This window comes from Spermophilus citellus (assembly GCF_964194105.1).
Source record: "Spermophilus citellus genome assembly, chromosome: 6".
NCBI lineage: Eukaryota > Metazoa > Chordata > Mammalia > Rodentia > Sciuridae > Spermophilus > Spermophilus citellus.
The window spans coordinates 104,858,399-104,874,706 of record NC_138187.1 but is presented as its reverse complement, the minus strand read 5'-3'; the positions used below and the strand labels follow the sequence as shown (position 1 = coordinate 104,874,706).

The window sequence follows — 16,308 nt, the reverse complement described above, 5'->3', positions numbered from 1 at the left end:
CCAACACAATTCATCCTTATACACCAGAGGATTACTCATTGCCATCTTAAAGCCACTCTCTTTTATAGCTGTGAACACTCCTCCAGTTTTTCCGTTTGTCTGCTCAAAGGCCCTTTTTTGCATTCATTTTTTTTATTCTCTCTCTTTCTGAGTGTGTCTCTTTTTTTCTTTTACCCCTACTCTCCCCACAACCCCAGGCAGTTCAGTTTTTCTTACATTTTTTTTTCCACTGTACAACTCTGCGTCTTTCAGTTTTATCTGCCACCAAAAAGAAGAGGCAATGATAATGTCTGGAGGGTGGGCTGTATCTGGGACTGCCCATATGCTCATCTTTGAGTTCCTTAGGTACATTTCTTTGTAATGATTTAAATTTAATTTTGGATTCTGCTACTTGCAACGCAAGCAATACCAACACAATAATCATAGTTTTTATTTTATTTACCTGTTTTCTTTTTTTGGTACCAGGGATTGAACCCAGGGGTGCTTAACCACTGGGACACATCCCCAGCCCCCGTCTTATTTCTTTTGAGTAGAGGTTATATTCCTTGAGACGGGTGAGAGAAATGTTTTCTTTAAAAAACAAAACAAAACAAGAACATCCATGCATTTAAAAAAAACTACCTCTATTTTGTGTAAAATCATAAAAAGAATATCTAAGATCTCAAATTATGACCAAAATGAGTCAGGAAAAATTTACATGTAACTACATTTTACTAGTTTATTTTTTAAAATTATTCATTAAGATGGCAGCTTTTCCATATGAAAAGAGTAATTAATTCTGAGTTAAGATACTGACTGCCATCAGCTGTAATGTGGAGGGAACGCATATCAATTAGAAGCAGCCGTAATTGAATTATTGTAGCAAAAACAGTTTGTGTTGCAAATTTTAATTTCATTATTCTTATTTAACTTTCATTAGAGCCTAACTTGTGCTTTCTCTGCTTTCGCTGCTCAGTTCCAATGTGCAAATAAGTTTCTTCCTTACAAAGGCTTGCTGAAGGAAGAAAAATTATAGGCAGATTTAAAGTATGTTATACCTGCCACCACCTAATTGCCTAAGAAAGCCAAGAAGCACTTGAGTGATCATTTCTCCCATTTTCGTAGCAAGCACTTAAAATGATGTTACACACAATAAATTGAAATTATGTTCACGTAGGAAAAAGCCCATTCAATATGCTCATTTCGTCTCTCATTTATACCTCTAAATACTGTACTTAATGGTGCGTTACAAAGAGAAGTCAGAAAACTTACTTTGAAATTTTGACTGATGCATTTCTCTTTCAGAACTACAGAGTACAAAATGTTTTAGCTTTACTTCAGCGTTTTCCCCTGCAGTCTGGGTGTCTCAGCAAAGCTCTTGGCTTAATGAAATCAGTAGAAATGATATTGTGATGAAGTTCTGGCAAATATAGCTACAAGTAAATTGAATTAAATTCCACGGTTGCTTAAAACATTAGAGAAATTGAAAGGTTTCAAGGCAATGATTTTGTTTTCATCAATATGTGGGAGCCCTGTCCGGTGAGGCCCCCTTGAATAATTAGTAACTCTTTGAGGAAGATATGCCTGCCTAATGGGTTCCCTCTTTCCTTCTACCAATGGTGTGGGGGCAGGAACCATTTAACTTCCGCAGGGTTTGAGATACATCACCAGCACAGAAGTGACATGTAAGCTATCCTAAAGGAAAGCTAATTATGAATTCCTGGAAAAAAGAACTCCTGTTGGAGTTCAATTGAGCCTTTCATCTTGAGAGCTTACCGACAACAGTGAACTTGAGTGTCACATCTATAGGCAGGAAGACAGTTTCATAAACAGATTTACTCAGATGCATGGAAGGGGGGAATTCCTTTAATACAAGCTGAAGAATTTCTGCATTAAATGGAACAGACAGAATCAGAATGTTTTAGCCTACAACACACTGAGCCCTTCAGTCCCGCTATTTCTGATGTAACTTATTTTTGCACGAAATGTTAGACCAAAAAAAAAAAAAAAATTCAAATATCTCAAGGCTGAATCTTAAGTTAATTAAATGTTCACTTTTGCTTTAGGTCTCTTAGAAAAATCAAAATCAAATGTATGCCTTTAACAAAACTGCAGCATATCCCCATTTTTGAAAGCTTTCTATATTAGCAATATGAAGATAAGTAAGGTCAGATATCTTTCTTCAAAGAGTTCACATGTTAGAGAAAGCTTTGTTTCCCCAACTAAGTGTACTAGTAACTCATGAAAGATTCCATAATACAGGAATTAAAAAAGAATTTTTTCTTTCATCTCCTTCTCCTCCTGCTCCTCTTTCTCCTCCTCCTTTTCTCTTTTTCCTCCTGTTTCTCTTCACTGTCCCCCTATTCCACCTTATCCCTCTTCCCCATCCCCTCAATTTTTTTTTTCATCTTGAAACACATTGCATTAAATTTTCCAGGCTGGAACTCAGGATCCTCTTACCTTAGCCTCCCAAGTGACTGGGATTCCATGCCTGTGCCGTCACGTCCACCTAAAAAAGATTTTGAACACATCGCACCATAAATATTCTCAAAGCTACTTTGCAAAGGACAACTGTTTTACTTTTATCACATGTAGTGAATTAGTTTACATAGAATAAAAGATTAGTTTTGCAAAGAGTACTCTATTCAGTTCAATTCTTTGTTCTTTTAAAGAACTTCAAGAGGCAAATTCATCAAGAAAATATGAGAGCAAAGACATTTTCATTTTGCCAGAAATGAATGCAATCTCATTTCCCATTTCTTCTAAATATAACTTTTGCATGGTTTACATAGTTCTTAGTTCTTTCTTACATGCATAAACATTTCTCCTGGAATTTCTTCTAGTCAAATTCCATATCTTTCCAGGGCCAACATAAATTCAGTCTTCTACTAGAAATCTAAGGTAGAACTCATAGGCATCTCGGTCTACTCAGTACTTGACAAATTCTAATAAGAATTTGGCACTTAACTATAGCTTTTTTTGGCATCTGGATTATAAAAGGGCCTGTGGCTTCCTAATACAGTAAAGGGGAGATGAGGATAAAATGAGGATGCATTTTGGTAAGCATTTAATTAGCACTGTTTCATTAATCCTCACCCCTTATAAGATGTATACTGTGACGATTATCTCTATTTTACGGATGGGAAAAATGAGTCTCAGAGTGATTAACTTACATAGCTTGTAAGTATCCCAGCCAAGATTAAACTCAGGTCAGTTCTAAGGTCTCATTGGCTTAGTGCATGCTCTTTATCATTCTCTCATTTTCATTGTAATTACAATATGCTGACATTGGACAGCAAATGCATTTGTAGAAGGTCCTATTTAATTTCCTCTGTCTCTGACAGAGGTTTGACTCTAACTTGGTGAGGAAACTTACCTACTTTTACACACTAATGATTATTTCTAGACGTCAATAGTTTTGTAGCTAGAAGAAATCTTTTAGATTACCTGTTTCTAGCTTTTTCTTTAAAGATCAGATTCTGACCAAGCCTCAATGAGCTAAGGCATGGCAGTCATCCTCTCCACATTCCAGTGGTATGTTATCTCATGTTCATGGCCTGAGAAACCAGCTTATGAGAATGAAAATGCAAAATACCTCGTTACCACACAGGGGTATCTTATGAATACATATCTATGCAGTCTGTCTTCCATACCTGTGGTTTCAATAACCATGGGTTCAACCAACTGTTGATCAGGAATATTCTAATAAAATCCAACTTAATTGAGTATGTACAGACCATTCCTTGCCATTATTCCCTAAACAAACACTGTGGATCAACTATATACATAATATTACATTTTATTGGGTTATTAGGTATTATAAGTAACCTAGAGATGACTTAAAGTGTACAGGACTGTGTTTATAAGTTGTATGTGAATATTGGCTCATGTTATATAAGGGACTTCACCATCTGTGGATCTTTATGTCTTCAGCAAGACCTGCAGCCAAGCCCCCAGAGACACCAAGGAACAATTGTGTGTGTGTGTGTATAATGTGTGTGTGTGTGTGTGTGTGTGTGGTATATATCTGTGTGTGTACACACATTACGTATATATATCTTCTCTTGGGATGCTTGAAATATCTGAGTTTTTGGCTGTAACTGAAAATTTCCAGGGATTTGATACTTATTGGATTTGTTTTTTACAGTTTCACATTCCTCTTGTTGTCTTGTCTGCTCTATAAGTTTGACTGCTTTCAGCATTCTCTCTCACACAATTGCTAATGGTGAGAAAGCAGATAATCAAACATGTTAAGGCCATGAGTAGTATAAAAATTAATAGACCCTGAGTGAATGTGTGATGCACTTTCAGTGGATAGGATGGATTTGTTTTTTTATACATGGACTTTGTGACTGATTTTTGTTTTTAGAAAGTATATATTATTTTTGTATTTGTCTTTGCTTTTGGTTTTTGTTGCTGTTGTTTTGTTTGTTTGTTTTTGCTTATTTTAGGTCATGGCAAGTTTCATGGGTAAATCACATCTGAACAAATATAGAAGCAGTTGAATCCATTTCCATGATCACATTTTCAGTTGAGAACACGAATTCTATTTTTACATTAGAGAGTTTTTTTTTCCTACTGTAGATATTTTGGCTCAGAAAAAAAAATGGTAGGTTTTGAAATACAACCACAGAAATCACTTTCTGTTCCCTGCCTCCTGGTCTTGATTCATTGGGATCCGATGAACTGAGAGGTGATTGCTGTGCTCTTTAATTCAACCCCTAAGCAGAGGTGATTGTTGCCACAGCCCTGGGCGCTGAGGTGATTAAAGTGGGAGCCAGCAAGGTCTCCATATCTGTCTAATCCGGCCTGGTTTAAACCATTAAGCAGATAATACAGGGTTTAGGGCCTGATACCAAGCAAGGCAAAGCAGCTTATTCTTTATTTCAGAATATTGTGTCAGGTGAATCAAGGGCAAATAGTAACAGCACAAAGAGTCATGATAGAATATCTATTTCCATATTTCTATACATAGATATCTTTATTACACAAGAAGTGGGTCATTTGATCTTCAGGGCCTTAAGAAGCCTGATAAGAAACACCTTCTTTTCCTTCTTGAATTCTGAATAGAGAACCACAACCAAAAAGAAAGGCACACATAAGTGTCACCAAATCACCTTGATTTCTGAAAAAGCTTTCCTTAAAGTGCAAAATTAACCTTTAATTTTGAAACCTGAATACAATTGCTGGTGCCCCAGAGCCAGCAGCTGTCTATCAGCAGAGTTGGATGTGGACTTCCAGCCAAGAGAAAAGGAGTGGGCCTGACCACCTGCTGATCTCTCCTTCCCTGCTCATTCTTGACCATCTGATAAGTCACCCAGCAACCCTGGAATAAGTTAGGAGGCAGAAGGAAAATGAGGCTTCATGCTAATGATGTTCCCTCCACATGCAAAGAAACATGGAAATGGAGAACGCACATTCCCACATGTCAGGGTATATGCATACGTTCTAAGTCCAAAATCTTATCATAACTATGTACTAGCCTTTATATATATATTGTATCATTTAACCATAAAATAGTTTACCTCATTATAACTCCAACCCAGATCCATAAAGAACATTGTGAAGGAGTTATTTTAAAGTAGTAGTATCACCATTATATAGATGAGGAAACTGAATCTTGAGAAGTTAGAAGTCTTGCTCAAAATTACATGGATAATAATTAGAAGAACTTAGAGTCAAATACAGATTCATTTTATGTTAAAACTGCATCCCATATGAAAAAGTGTTCAACATCTCTAGTAATTAAAGAAATGCAAATCAAATCTACTCTAAGATTTCATCTCATTCCAGTCACAAAGGCAGTTATCAAGAATACAGACAACAATAAATGTTGGCGAAAATGTGGGGGGAAAGGCACACTCTTACATTGCTGGTGGGACTACAAATTGATGCAACCACTCTGGAAAGCAGTATAGAGATTCCTTAGAAAACTTGGAATGGAACCACCATTTGACCCAGTTATCCCACTCCTAGGCCTATACACAAAGGACTTAAAATCAGCATATTACAGTGATGTAGCCACATCAATGTTTATAGCAGCTCAATTCACAATAGTTAAACTGTGAAACCAACCTTGATGCCCTTCAATAGATGAACGGATAAAAAAAACTGTGGTATATATATACACGATGGACTATTACTCAACATTAAAAGAGGACAAAATTACGACATTTTCAGGTAAACAGATGGAGTTGGAGAATATCATGCTAAGCAAAGTAAGCCAATCCCCCCAAAACAGAGGCCAAATGTTCTCTCTGATAAGTGGATGCTGATCCATAATGGAGGAGAGCATGGGAAAAATGGAGGAACTTTGATTGAGCAAAGGGGAGGGAGAAAGGGAAGAGGGTATGGGGGAAGGAAAGATGGTGGAATGAGGAACATTATTACTCTAGGTACATTTATGACTGCACATTTGGTGTGATGCTACATCATGTACAGAGAAATGAAAAGTTGTGCTGCAATTGTGTACAATTAATCAAAATGCATTCTGCTGTCATATATACCTAAGTAAAATTAATTAATTAATTTAAAAAAACTGCATCACCAATTGTTCTCATACTAATAAATCTGATGATCCTTTTCCAAGCAAATTAGATTTCTGAGTTGAAAATCATTCTGAAGCTGTATTGATGGGAATTTGATAATTCATTGTTGTGAAATTTAGACTTTGAATTTTTAACCTTTTGATTTGAAATTTTATACTTACAGAAAGGAAACAAAAACCACACAGAGATTTCCCACAGGTTCTTTATTCAACTTCCCTAATGTTAGTGTCTTATATAACCAGGACATAATTATCAAAATAGGAAATTGACACTAATACAATGCTACTAACTAAACACCAAACTTTACTCAAATTTCACCTTGATTTTTATTATGGATTATGGATTTCTTTTAAGGAGAGGAATGAATTATATTCATTTTTATGTCCTGAGAAATCATCAGTAAATTTGACCTAGAGTAAGTGCTCACTACTAATTGTGGAATGAGTGGATAAATAGATTTAAGTGCTATACTCCAACATGGATATTTTTGTGTGTATTATGTCTCACAGGTACAGAAACACATGAGAAAAGTGTGAGACTTTGATCTGAATGCATCTTATTTAGAACTAAATTCTGCAACAGACTGTAAAGTACAGCCTTTTAGAACTGTGAAAAAATTTCAAAGCAAAAGCACATATACTAACAAGTTTGAAAGAAAGATGCAATAAAATCCACTAACTGGATAGGAGGCTACACTATGGTTTTCATTTTATTTTGTGTGGATGTGTGTGTGTGCCCATGCATGGTATATATGTGCACAATTCACCTCGTACCAGTTATTGCCTAGGCAAGAGAAATAGCAGTTACTGGTAATCTGTCCTAGATTTCCAGGCAGGTTGCTGAACTTTAGTGTTAAACTAAATCATGGAAACGCTTGCTTGCAGAGGAATCCAAGCAGATACTTGTGAGGCTTCTATTTTCTTTTATTTCAGTAGAGATAACATTAATAAAGTGTGAATTGGCTGTGACAGTGGTTTCTGACTTAAAGATGAAATACTGTTTTCTTTCAGCTTTTATAACCAAAGAATGTGAAGCCAAAAGAAAGGCAATATTCAAAGCATAACATTCTTTTTAGAAGTTTAATGGACCCCCAAATGGCCCATTTTCCTTGTTATTTTCTCTATCTTCTATTAACCAAACTTAAAATATTAATGAGACAAAAATCAAGAAAGGTGAGAAAATGGCAGTATTCTTAGTTGGGCAAAACTGGTGTACAAAATTGATATGAGAATTGATTTTTTTCTCAAAAAGTTCAACTTTCTGAAGGTTTTCATTATTTTATTGTTGTTTAGATGGAAGACGTCATAGCACGCATGCAAGATGAAAAAAATGGAATTCCTATCCGTACTGTCAAAAGCTTTCTTTCCAAGATACCTAGTGTCTTCTCTGGTAAGTTTGCTTTCAGCATAGCTCTATCTTACACAGCACCTTTTATATAATTGTTCTATAAATTCTGTTCCAAACCATTCATTTTTTCCTCTGTAGCTCATTATTCAATAACTACTAACAAAATACCTGTAGCATGCTCATCATCATGTTAGACATCTAAAATCAGAAATATGAAGCCAAAAAACATGACCTTACTTTGTTAGTTTGTAAAGACAGAGTGAACGTGAAATAACGGGGGGGAAAACAATTTTAAAATAGGTGTATAAAATGATGTCACATAGATTATGTGTGGAAGGTAAAAAAGAAAAAAAATCAACAAGTCAGGAAAGAGTTCCTGAAGCACAGTGGTGCCCTGAATTTGACAGGTAAGGGGGAATCATCACTATGGATTGGTTACCACCAGCTCTGCTTGCACTGACAGTGGCTAAATGACACAGAGCAGGGAGGCAAGACAGGGAAGAGTAGAGTTGAATCAAATTGTGAGGAGCTCTGAAAGTCAATCAAAATAATTTAATTCAGCTATCTGAGGAACTATGGAGACATTTAAAACTTTTGCACTGAAACTTATGATGAGCATGCTTAGGACTAATTGGCATTCAATAAGCACTAGAGTCATTATGGTAAGCCTGTTGCAGGAATAGTTTGGACAACAAGGTTCTGATATGCAGAGACTGAAGGACTAAAAAGACAAAAGCATGAGAATTTGATGAATGACTTGGCACTCAGGATAAAAGGAGAACATGGCCTAACATTTTTGCTTCTAATTGGATGTCTGAGATATAAAGGAATCATTAAAGGAAATAGGGAAACTATAGGTATGATTGGAAGAAGCTAGAGAAAAAATGGGATACAGAGGCCAACAGAAGCGTGGCCCAGCACAGTTTAGGGATAAGGTGAGGTCAAATTGACAAACCCTTGATGATAAGTGACAAGAAGGACTGCAGATACTGAGCATGAGTCAGGTAGGTGTTTGAGGAGATGTCAGTGTAAAGGTTGTGGGATGCTTCCCCATGAACCAAGGTCAAGGGAGGACCATGATCAGTATGCTTCAGCCTTGAGAAGAGACTAAAAATCAGAACTAGAGTGTTGGAATTTGAAGGTGCTGTTGATCTGAAAGAAAGGAGGTGGAGTTGAGCTGGAGACCCAAAACAGAATGACATTTTGCTTTAATACATGTCCTCATTTCCCCCTCTTGTTCCCTCTTGTGCCCACCTTGTTCCAACACCCTGTATTTTCTATATCTGTGGATTTATTCCAAATGTGCTTTCCTCACCATCCTACTTCCAGGCCATTCTGACTTAAATTTATTCTTAACTTGAATACTTAGTTCTGAGAACTCTTTGATGAAAACAATCTTAAGTTTTTTTTTGTTTTCTTTGTACCTTCAAAAACTTTTTCCCCTTTATTATGGCAATTATTATTTTCTATTTTGCTTTAAAGTTATTTTGTATGTGTCTTATGTCTCAGGTAAAGCTTAAACTACCTGTGGTAGAATAAAGTTTATATATAAACACAATATGAAAATATTTGCTCACACTTTATTGAGCCAATAAAAGGAATGAGTTTATCTTCTTCAGAAGTGGGTAGATAATGCATTACATTGCTTACCTGAGCTGAGAACCATGGTCAATTTACCCATGCATAACCTATCAAAAGACATTCCAATTCAGGAATTTTTATGACAGTGTACAGGTGAATCAACAATGAAAAAAGTTTGTTCATCATATTAAGTAAGCTCAGATTCATGCTTGAGTTATATATTCTATTTGAGTTTAAAGTTTTTGATTGAGTTCTTTGGATAACAATATCTTAACAACCTGGAGAATTCTTTATTGACAACATTAAGATCTTAACTAAAAAATAAGAGTGGGCATAAAGATTGAGAATAAACCTGAAAATCACTTTTAATTGTTTTAATATTAATTGATTTAAAACAATAGTGACTGTTCTTACATAAAGATGGTGTCAATGACTTTCGTATTAATATTAATATGTTCAACTTATTATCAAATTAAATTCTTATTCCATTTCCTAGAATATTTTTGCATGTCTATATAGTACTGAAAGTAGGGCCTTTTGCCTGCTAGATTTGGTTTGGAGAATAGGTCTCACTAAAGTGCCCAGCCTGTCCTTGAATTTGATCCTCTTGCCTCAGCTTCCCTAGTAGCTGAGCTTTTGGTTTACATTTAAATTAGATACCTTGCTATAGATGTAATTTTGTATATCTAGTATTATGTCTAGTATTTATCAACCTCTGCATAATAATATCTTCAAATTGTAGTTGCCTCAAGCCCCATCTACTTTTATCCAATTTTTTAGTCATTTTTAATAATTTCCCTCCCCATATTTTTACCTATGGTCCCTAGGTATTGTTAATTCCTCTTTTTGTGGCTCAACTTGTTTCCTGCTGCTTACTTTCTTGGCTCTTGCATCTCCTTTCTCTCTCTGAGCCTTCCTCACATTCTTCTGCAGAGCTACTAATCCAATAGGAGATCTGCCAACTTCACCATCCTTAGTAGAGCCAAAGCCAACTGTGATGAAGGCCTGTGGTGTGTGAAATGAGGTAGGGTAATCCCTGGGGATAGAAGGAGTTTATCCTTTCTATGAACTATTTCCACAAAGAAGAAAGGGTTTCAAATATCATTTTTCCTACTCTTTCAGGTTACACAATTTATGCTTTCTAAAAGTCTTTATGCTTCCAAGCATGGTTCATGGATCCTTCATGTCAGTATCACCTGGAAATTTGTTAGAAGTACAATTTATGGGCCTAATTCAGTTGGTCTAAGCCAGAATCTCAATTTCAACCCTGAAGTTTAAGAAAGTTCACTCACAAAAGCCAGACCACAGAGCTGGAGTGAGCTCCAGAAAACACTTGTATTTCACCCATGCTCTAGGCACAGTGCCAAATTACATGTGTAGTTCTTCCTGTTCCCTTTCAAGGGTTCTGATCATCTTTCTATAATCTGGTCTCAGTCATGGCTCTCCACTTTATCTAATAGCTTTTTAAGTTTCATTTGGGGGAGGGAAGAAGGGCAAGAAGAAGAAGAATCGAATTCTTCCTATTTTCTTTACCACCAAGTTAAGAGCCCTGCAACCCCTAAGATTGATGGATGTCAACAGGTTTTGTGGAGAATGGGCACTTATCCAAATATATAGGCAGCACCCATACTTTATGTCATGATGGCAAAGATGTACTTTCAGCTACCTAAACCTGAAAATAGTTGAGAAAAAGGATGATGTGATCCATTCCCCTGCTACATCTGGGATCCAGATCCAGAATCATGTCAATGAGTCTTATGACAAATATAAAATACCTAAAAAATAGGTTGGGTCTTATATCAAGTGTGTTTTTTTCCCAGCAAAATATCTATGAATTCTAATTTTTTGGTTTTAGAGTTTGTTTTTGAACACAACCTTCTGATTTCCATGGTCTGAAGACCAGAAGAAAAATCCTTGAACAGATTTGTCACATTAGTCAGGAAGGGAGACATTCTTGGGTATATCTAATCATAGCATTTTTTTTTTCTCTAGGGGAAAAAAAATCACAACATTGTTTTCCCCCCCTTCTCAGCTGGAGAGAGCTTAGGCAATGCCATTGGTGGCATGTGACCTGATGTCGCCAAGCCAGGGCTTGAGATCAATTGTAGAGCTGACCAGAACTTGGCTCATCAGCTCTGTCTCCCTGAAATTCTATTAATATTCCCAGAACTTCCATGTAGAGAGAGAGAGTGAAAGCGGTGATGCACACATGTGTACTTTCCCAGATTGAGGTGATATAATCTTAGAGGCTGGATAATGGTCATGTGCAGAGAGAATCAGAAGCCCATCTGTGGGTTGACAACAATACAACACATGAAGAAAGAGAAGTATAAGGAAAATCATCCTCACTTCCTAGTGACTTTAAAGTACTTACCCTAGTTCCACAGACCTATTCTCAGAATGAATAATGGGTTTCCTCGTCTCCTCCAATTCTCTACCACAGACCTTCTACTTTTTGTTTTACTGGGTACTGTACTTCCCTTTTGTATTTTATAAATTTCCCCATCTTAACATTCAAATTGCATCTGGAAGTGATCCTCCATGGCATATATATCAGACATAAAGTCTTTATGATTGCAAAATAATACTAATGATAATGAAGTATACACAGAAAATTTTTATGAAAGGAGAATTCACATTTGGGGCAGGACCTAGTGCTGATTTGGTTAGAGTGTAAATATGACAGATTCATTGGAGGGAGGTGGAATTTGTAGGATACAGATACAAACTCAAAGAGCAAACATTCAAATTCATTAGGACAAAGATGGAACCAGGGGATTGATATTTTAAAACTGATTTTAAAAATTATTGTTTCACATCATATTTAGGAGATATGTAAGGAATAAGCCCTGGTGAAGTGTCTGAGAAATGTGTTCAGGAGTGATTTTGCCAAGAATCTTCCCTATTCAAGTGTGCCTACATCTGGGCTTTCAATGGAAGTGCTCCATCACAATAAAAAGTGAAAGAGGAAGTTCAAATATTACTACATAAGATTTTCATAAATATGATCATGCAATTTTTACACAATTAATTCTTTGAATTGGAAACAAATAACTGTAAGGCTAAAAATATATTTGCACATTTTGCTGAGAATTTTCTCTAAATGAACCCCTAAGTCTTATTCTTGCAGGATAACTATTTCCCTAGAATTCATATCCTGCAACTTAGGGAGTTTATTTATCTTTTCATCTGAGAATCTTTGGTAAAGCAAGCTATGCCACTCATATCAGCTGAAATTCTTTGTATTTAAACTCTGAATGTAAGCAGAAAAGAGATCCAAATCAAGGCAGATCACAAAAGTTTATGAATAAAAGAGGAAATGATTAATTTTACATTTTAAGGGTATTTGGTTCATTTTTGTAGTATTTTATAACTATTCTATTTATCTTGGCTTCATTCATAGTTGAATGAATTAAAGCAGATAGCATGGGCCTTCAGTTGTTTAGGAAGATGTTGCAATAGTGCTTTTTTGTACTTTATTTCTAGGTAATATATTACATTATAATAAGAGCGAGCATTATTTGGATGTAGATTTTTTAAATTAATGTTCATAATGGTCTTTAGAATTAGAATTGAAGGATGTTATACCATATAATTGTCTTTAAATCCTGATAAGAGAAATAATTGCATTTTTGATGTTTCAGTATTTCAATAGGGTTTGAATGAGCCCTTGAGCTTTTATTTTTTTTAATAAAAAAGATTTATTATTTCCATGGCATCTTTGTAGGAAATTATTAGTTAATAATTTGGAAACCTATTATGCAATCGGTATCTTTAAATACATTAGTTTTTTATGTAGCAATTTTTCAAAGTAATTTTTATTTAATCTCTCCTCATAGAGAAGGAAATGGATAGTTCAAGCCTTTGGCCCCATTTTGCAGAGTTTACTAATATTAAACCACAATAGGTCCAATTCAAACTTTTGCTCCCTTTTTTACTACCACCTTGGGAGGTCTTTTGCATGGTATTATATATTCGTGACAGAAAAACACACCTCGGTATCTGTAGGCTTCTAAGTACTAGGGATTCTTACAGTTGTCTTCCAGTATTTCCAGATGGAATCCCTTTGGAGTAATTGATCTCTTTTTAGACCTCAGCTTTTGTTTCCTCAGAAGATCAGTATGACCTTGTATAAACTTCTGCAGTTTCTTTACCTCTAAAATTTGGAGATTAGACCTAATGATCTCTAAGTCTTCTTTCCACACAAATTCATAATTCAGAGAAACCACTGAAGGGGAAGGAGCAGACAACAGGTTAATAGAAGAAGAGAATGCAGTGGACTAGAACATCTGGGAGGTAATTGAAGCAGCAGCACATAGATGAAGAATCTCACTTTCTTTTCTTTCCCAAGGCAATATCACCCACCCCCATGGCTTTAATGACAAATATTATGCACTCCTCTGAATGTATAATAATATATAAACTAAATCTAGTTTATACCTTTTCTCTGAATTCTACAAAATTCAACTTTTTATACAACATTTCCACTCGGATAGGTCAAAGGTATCTCAAATTCCATGTGTCTAAAATGTGATTTTTCATCTTACTCTTGGTCCCTTCCCTGTTCTGTCTCAGTAAAGTTTGCATGTGCCAGGAATGCTGGAGTGACCTTGATTCTATAGCCTCCTCTTCTCACATCTATTCCATCTACAAGTGCCATCATATTTTTTCTAAGTAGCCATCAAATATCTTGGCTTATGACTGTCTACTCTTGTCAGGCTCTTGTTCAAAATGTCATCTCCATTCTCTGAAGTATGGGAATGAGTACTAGCTAGTCTCTTCCACTCATTCTCTCCTTATGTCCAGAGACTTTTGCATTGGTATTTCAAGCTGCAAATCTGATCAATTAAAATCCTTCTCTCATTTTAGAATGAAACTCAAAATCTTCAATAAGATCCCTTAGAGAAAGAAAAACTTTTCCTCTACCTCCTTATAATCTGTAGTGACTACAAATTAAAGTAGAAAAGGCAGGTTAACAGGAGAAAATATATGAATTTTATTTGATGTTAATATTCTTTCGTGTCACAAAGTAGAAAACCCAAAGAAATGATTAGATTGGAGATTTATAGAGCCTTTTAACAACGGAAGCGAAAGTGTGGAGAAGTGACTAGAATAAGGTGAAGGATTTAGATTTCTAAGGGCAGTAAATTTGGGGAAAATGAGTAGGAACTGTAATGGGAGAAACTGATGATGGTAACAGTTATTTTAATAAAGTTTGTTTATTTAACTCATCTTGGTGTAGATTCTATCTCCAGAAATATGAATAATCTTGGTTACAGGAGGCACATTTCTCACAGGAAACTTATTTCCTATCTTTAGATAGAAAGCAGGGTGGGGGGTGGGGGGGGCAAAGAGTCCTTCCTGCATCTTCTGTTTTTCACTTTACTTCAATTCAGAAAATCAGTATACTCAAATGATGTATTTTGGGGTGGTGTGTGCCAATTCCCTTCACCCCTGAACAGGAATATGGTTCAGACCCCCACCTGCTTCTCAGACTTCCTCTCAGTTTAAACCATAGAAGCCATTTTTAAGTTCCTGCCTCTATGAGGTGCCCTCTTGCAATTGGGGTTTCCCACCCTCATACAACCATATTGTTTTCTTTTGAATATTTTATTCCATTTCATAATCATGAACTCTTTAATTGTAGTATTAATTAATGCCTGTTTTCCTGACAGTAGTATAAACAACAAGAAGGTTCCATATGATCACTCTGGTAAGCCCAGCATCCAAACCAGAATGTGACATTGGAGGTGTTCAATTGAATAAATAACTTCTCTGAAAATTTTTCACACTATAAATAAAAAATGAGGACATTAATTCATTAATTCAGCCAATGGGTTTCTTTGACATAGATGTTTAGAGCAGGCTACACCTAAGGATTGTAAAATCTTATAGTAAATTAAAGATGCCTCAGGTGTTTTTTGTGTTGGGAGCATTTTGTCAGGTCTGGAGAGAAGAAAGAGGGGAACTCTGCCCTTGAGGAGGATCACTCTCTAGCCACCAGAGAGAAAATAAATAAAGTGAGATCATTTTCCATAATTGAGGTAAAACTACAGTGCTGCAGCAGTGTGTGGAAACTCACAGAGGCTTCTGGGGTCAAAGATGATTCAAGGTGACCTCTGGACCTCATTGTCCATGTACAATTTAGCCAGACATAATTATGTGAAGATTATATTTGAAATCAAGAAGTAGATAAGATTCCCCTTGAAGTTCTGTATAGAATGAGAAAATTGGAGACAGACAGGCGGCACCTCTGTGGAGCAGGAACACATAGGGCAGAGCAGAGGCCATGATTCCTCTGTGCTTGCCATTAAGTCCTAGATGGCAGAATTGTTTGACTTGGTTCACTTGGAGCATCAGGGAAGACAGTTCTTAAGAGAAGATGTTCTGAAGACTTATGAGGACCTCCTGTAAGTGTCCAAGAACTACACCATGCTGTTTTGAGATCAAGCACTCAGAGTACAAAGGGTACCATGGTTTTTGAGTATTGATTTAGAGAACCAGTCCATTCATGGAGTCCAAACTTTCCTCTACTTTATTCAAAATGGGTCATGATCTTTGCACTGAGACCATGTTCATAATGTATACACTTAAAGTCCTTGACCAGATCACAGGGAATATCTCTAGAAACACCCACTACCATCATCCCACCCCCTCTAAATCAACCCAGCTGAAATTGAAATGTGTTTATTGACAGGGCACTCCATTATGTTCTCATGTTCTTGACGTTCAATAAATCTATTATTCTAGCATGGAGAAAATAATGTTTCACCAGTTGGAAGAGTTCTACTTTCTTCCATGATTGACTAGGAAGTTACTGTGCTTCCAATGTTAGCCACAGCAGGAAATAAAC

The 16,308-nt window shown here is 36.1% G+C and overlaps 1 protein-coding gene across 2 annotated transcripts in view; it reads left to right on the top strand.

Annotated features, from left to right (window-relative positions):
- Positions 1 to 16,308, top strand: part of RGS7 (regulator of G protein signaling 7) — a 486,456-nt gene that overhangs the window by 215,784 nt on the left and 254,364 nt on the right. For both annotated transcript variants that reach the window (XM_081300308.1, XM_081300309.1), the window contains exon 3: positions 7,820 to 7,916. In XM_081300308.1, the coding sequence (XP_081156434.1) occupies positions 7,820 to 7,916 (97 nt within the window). The remainder of the gene's footprint in view (positions 1 to 7,819; positions 7,917 to 16,308) is intronic.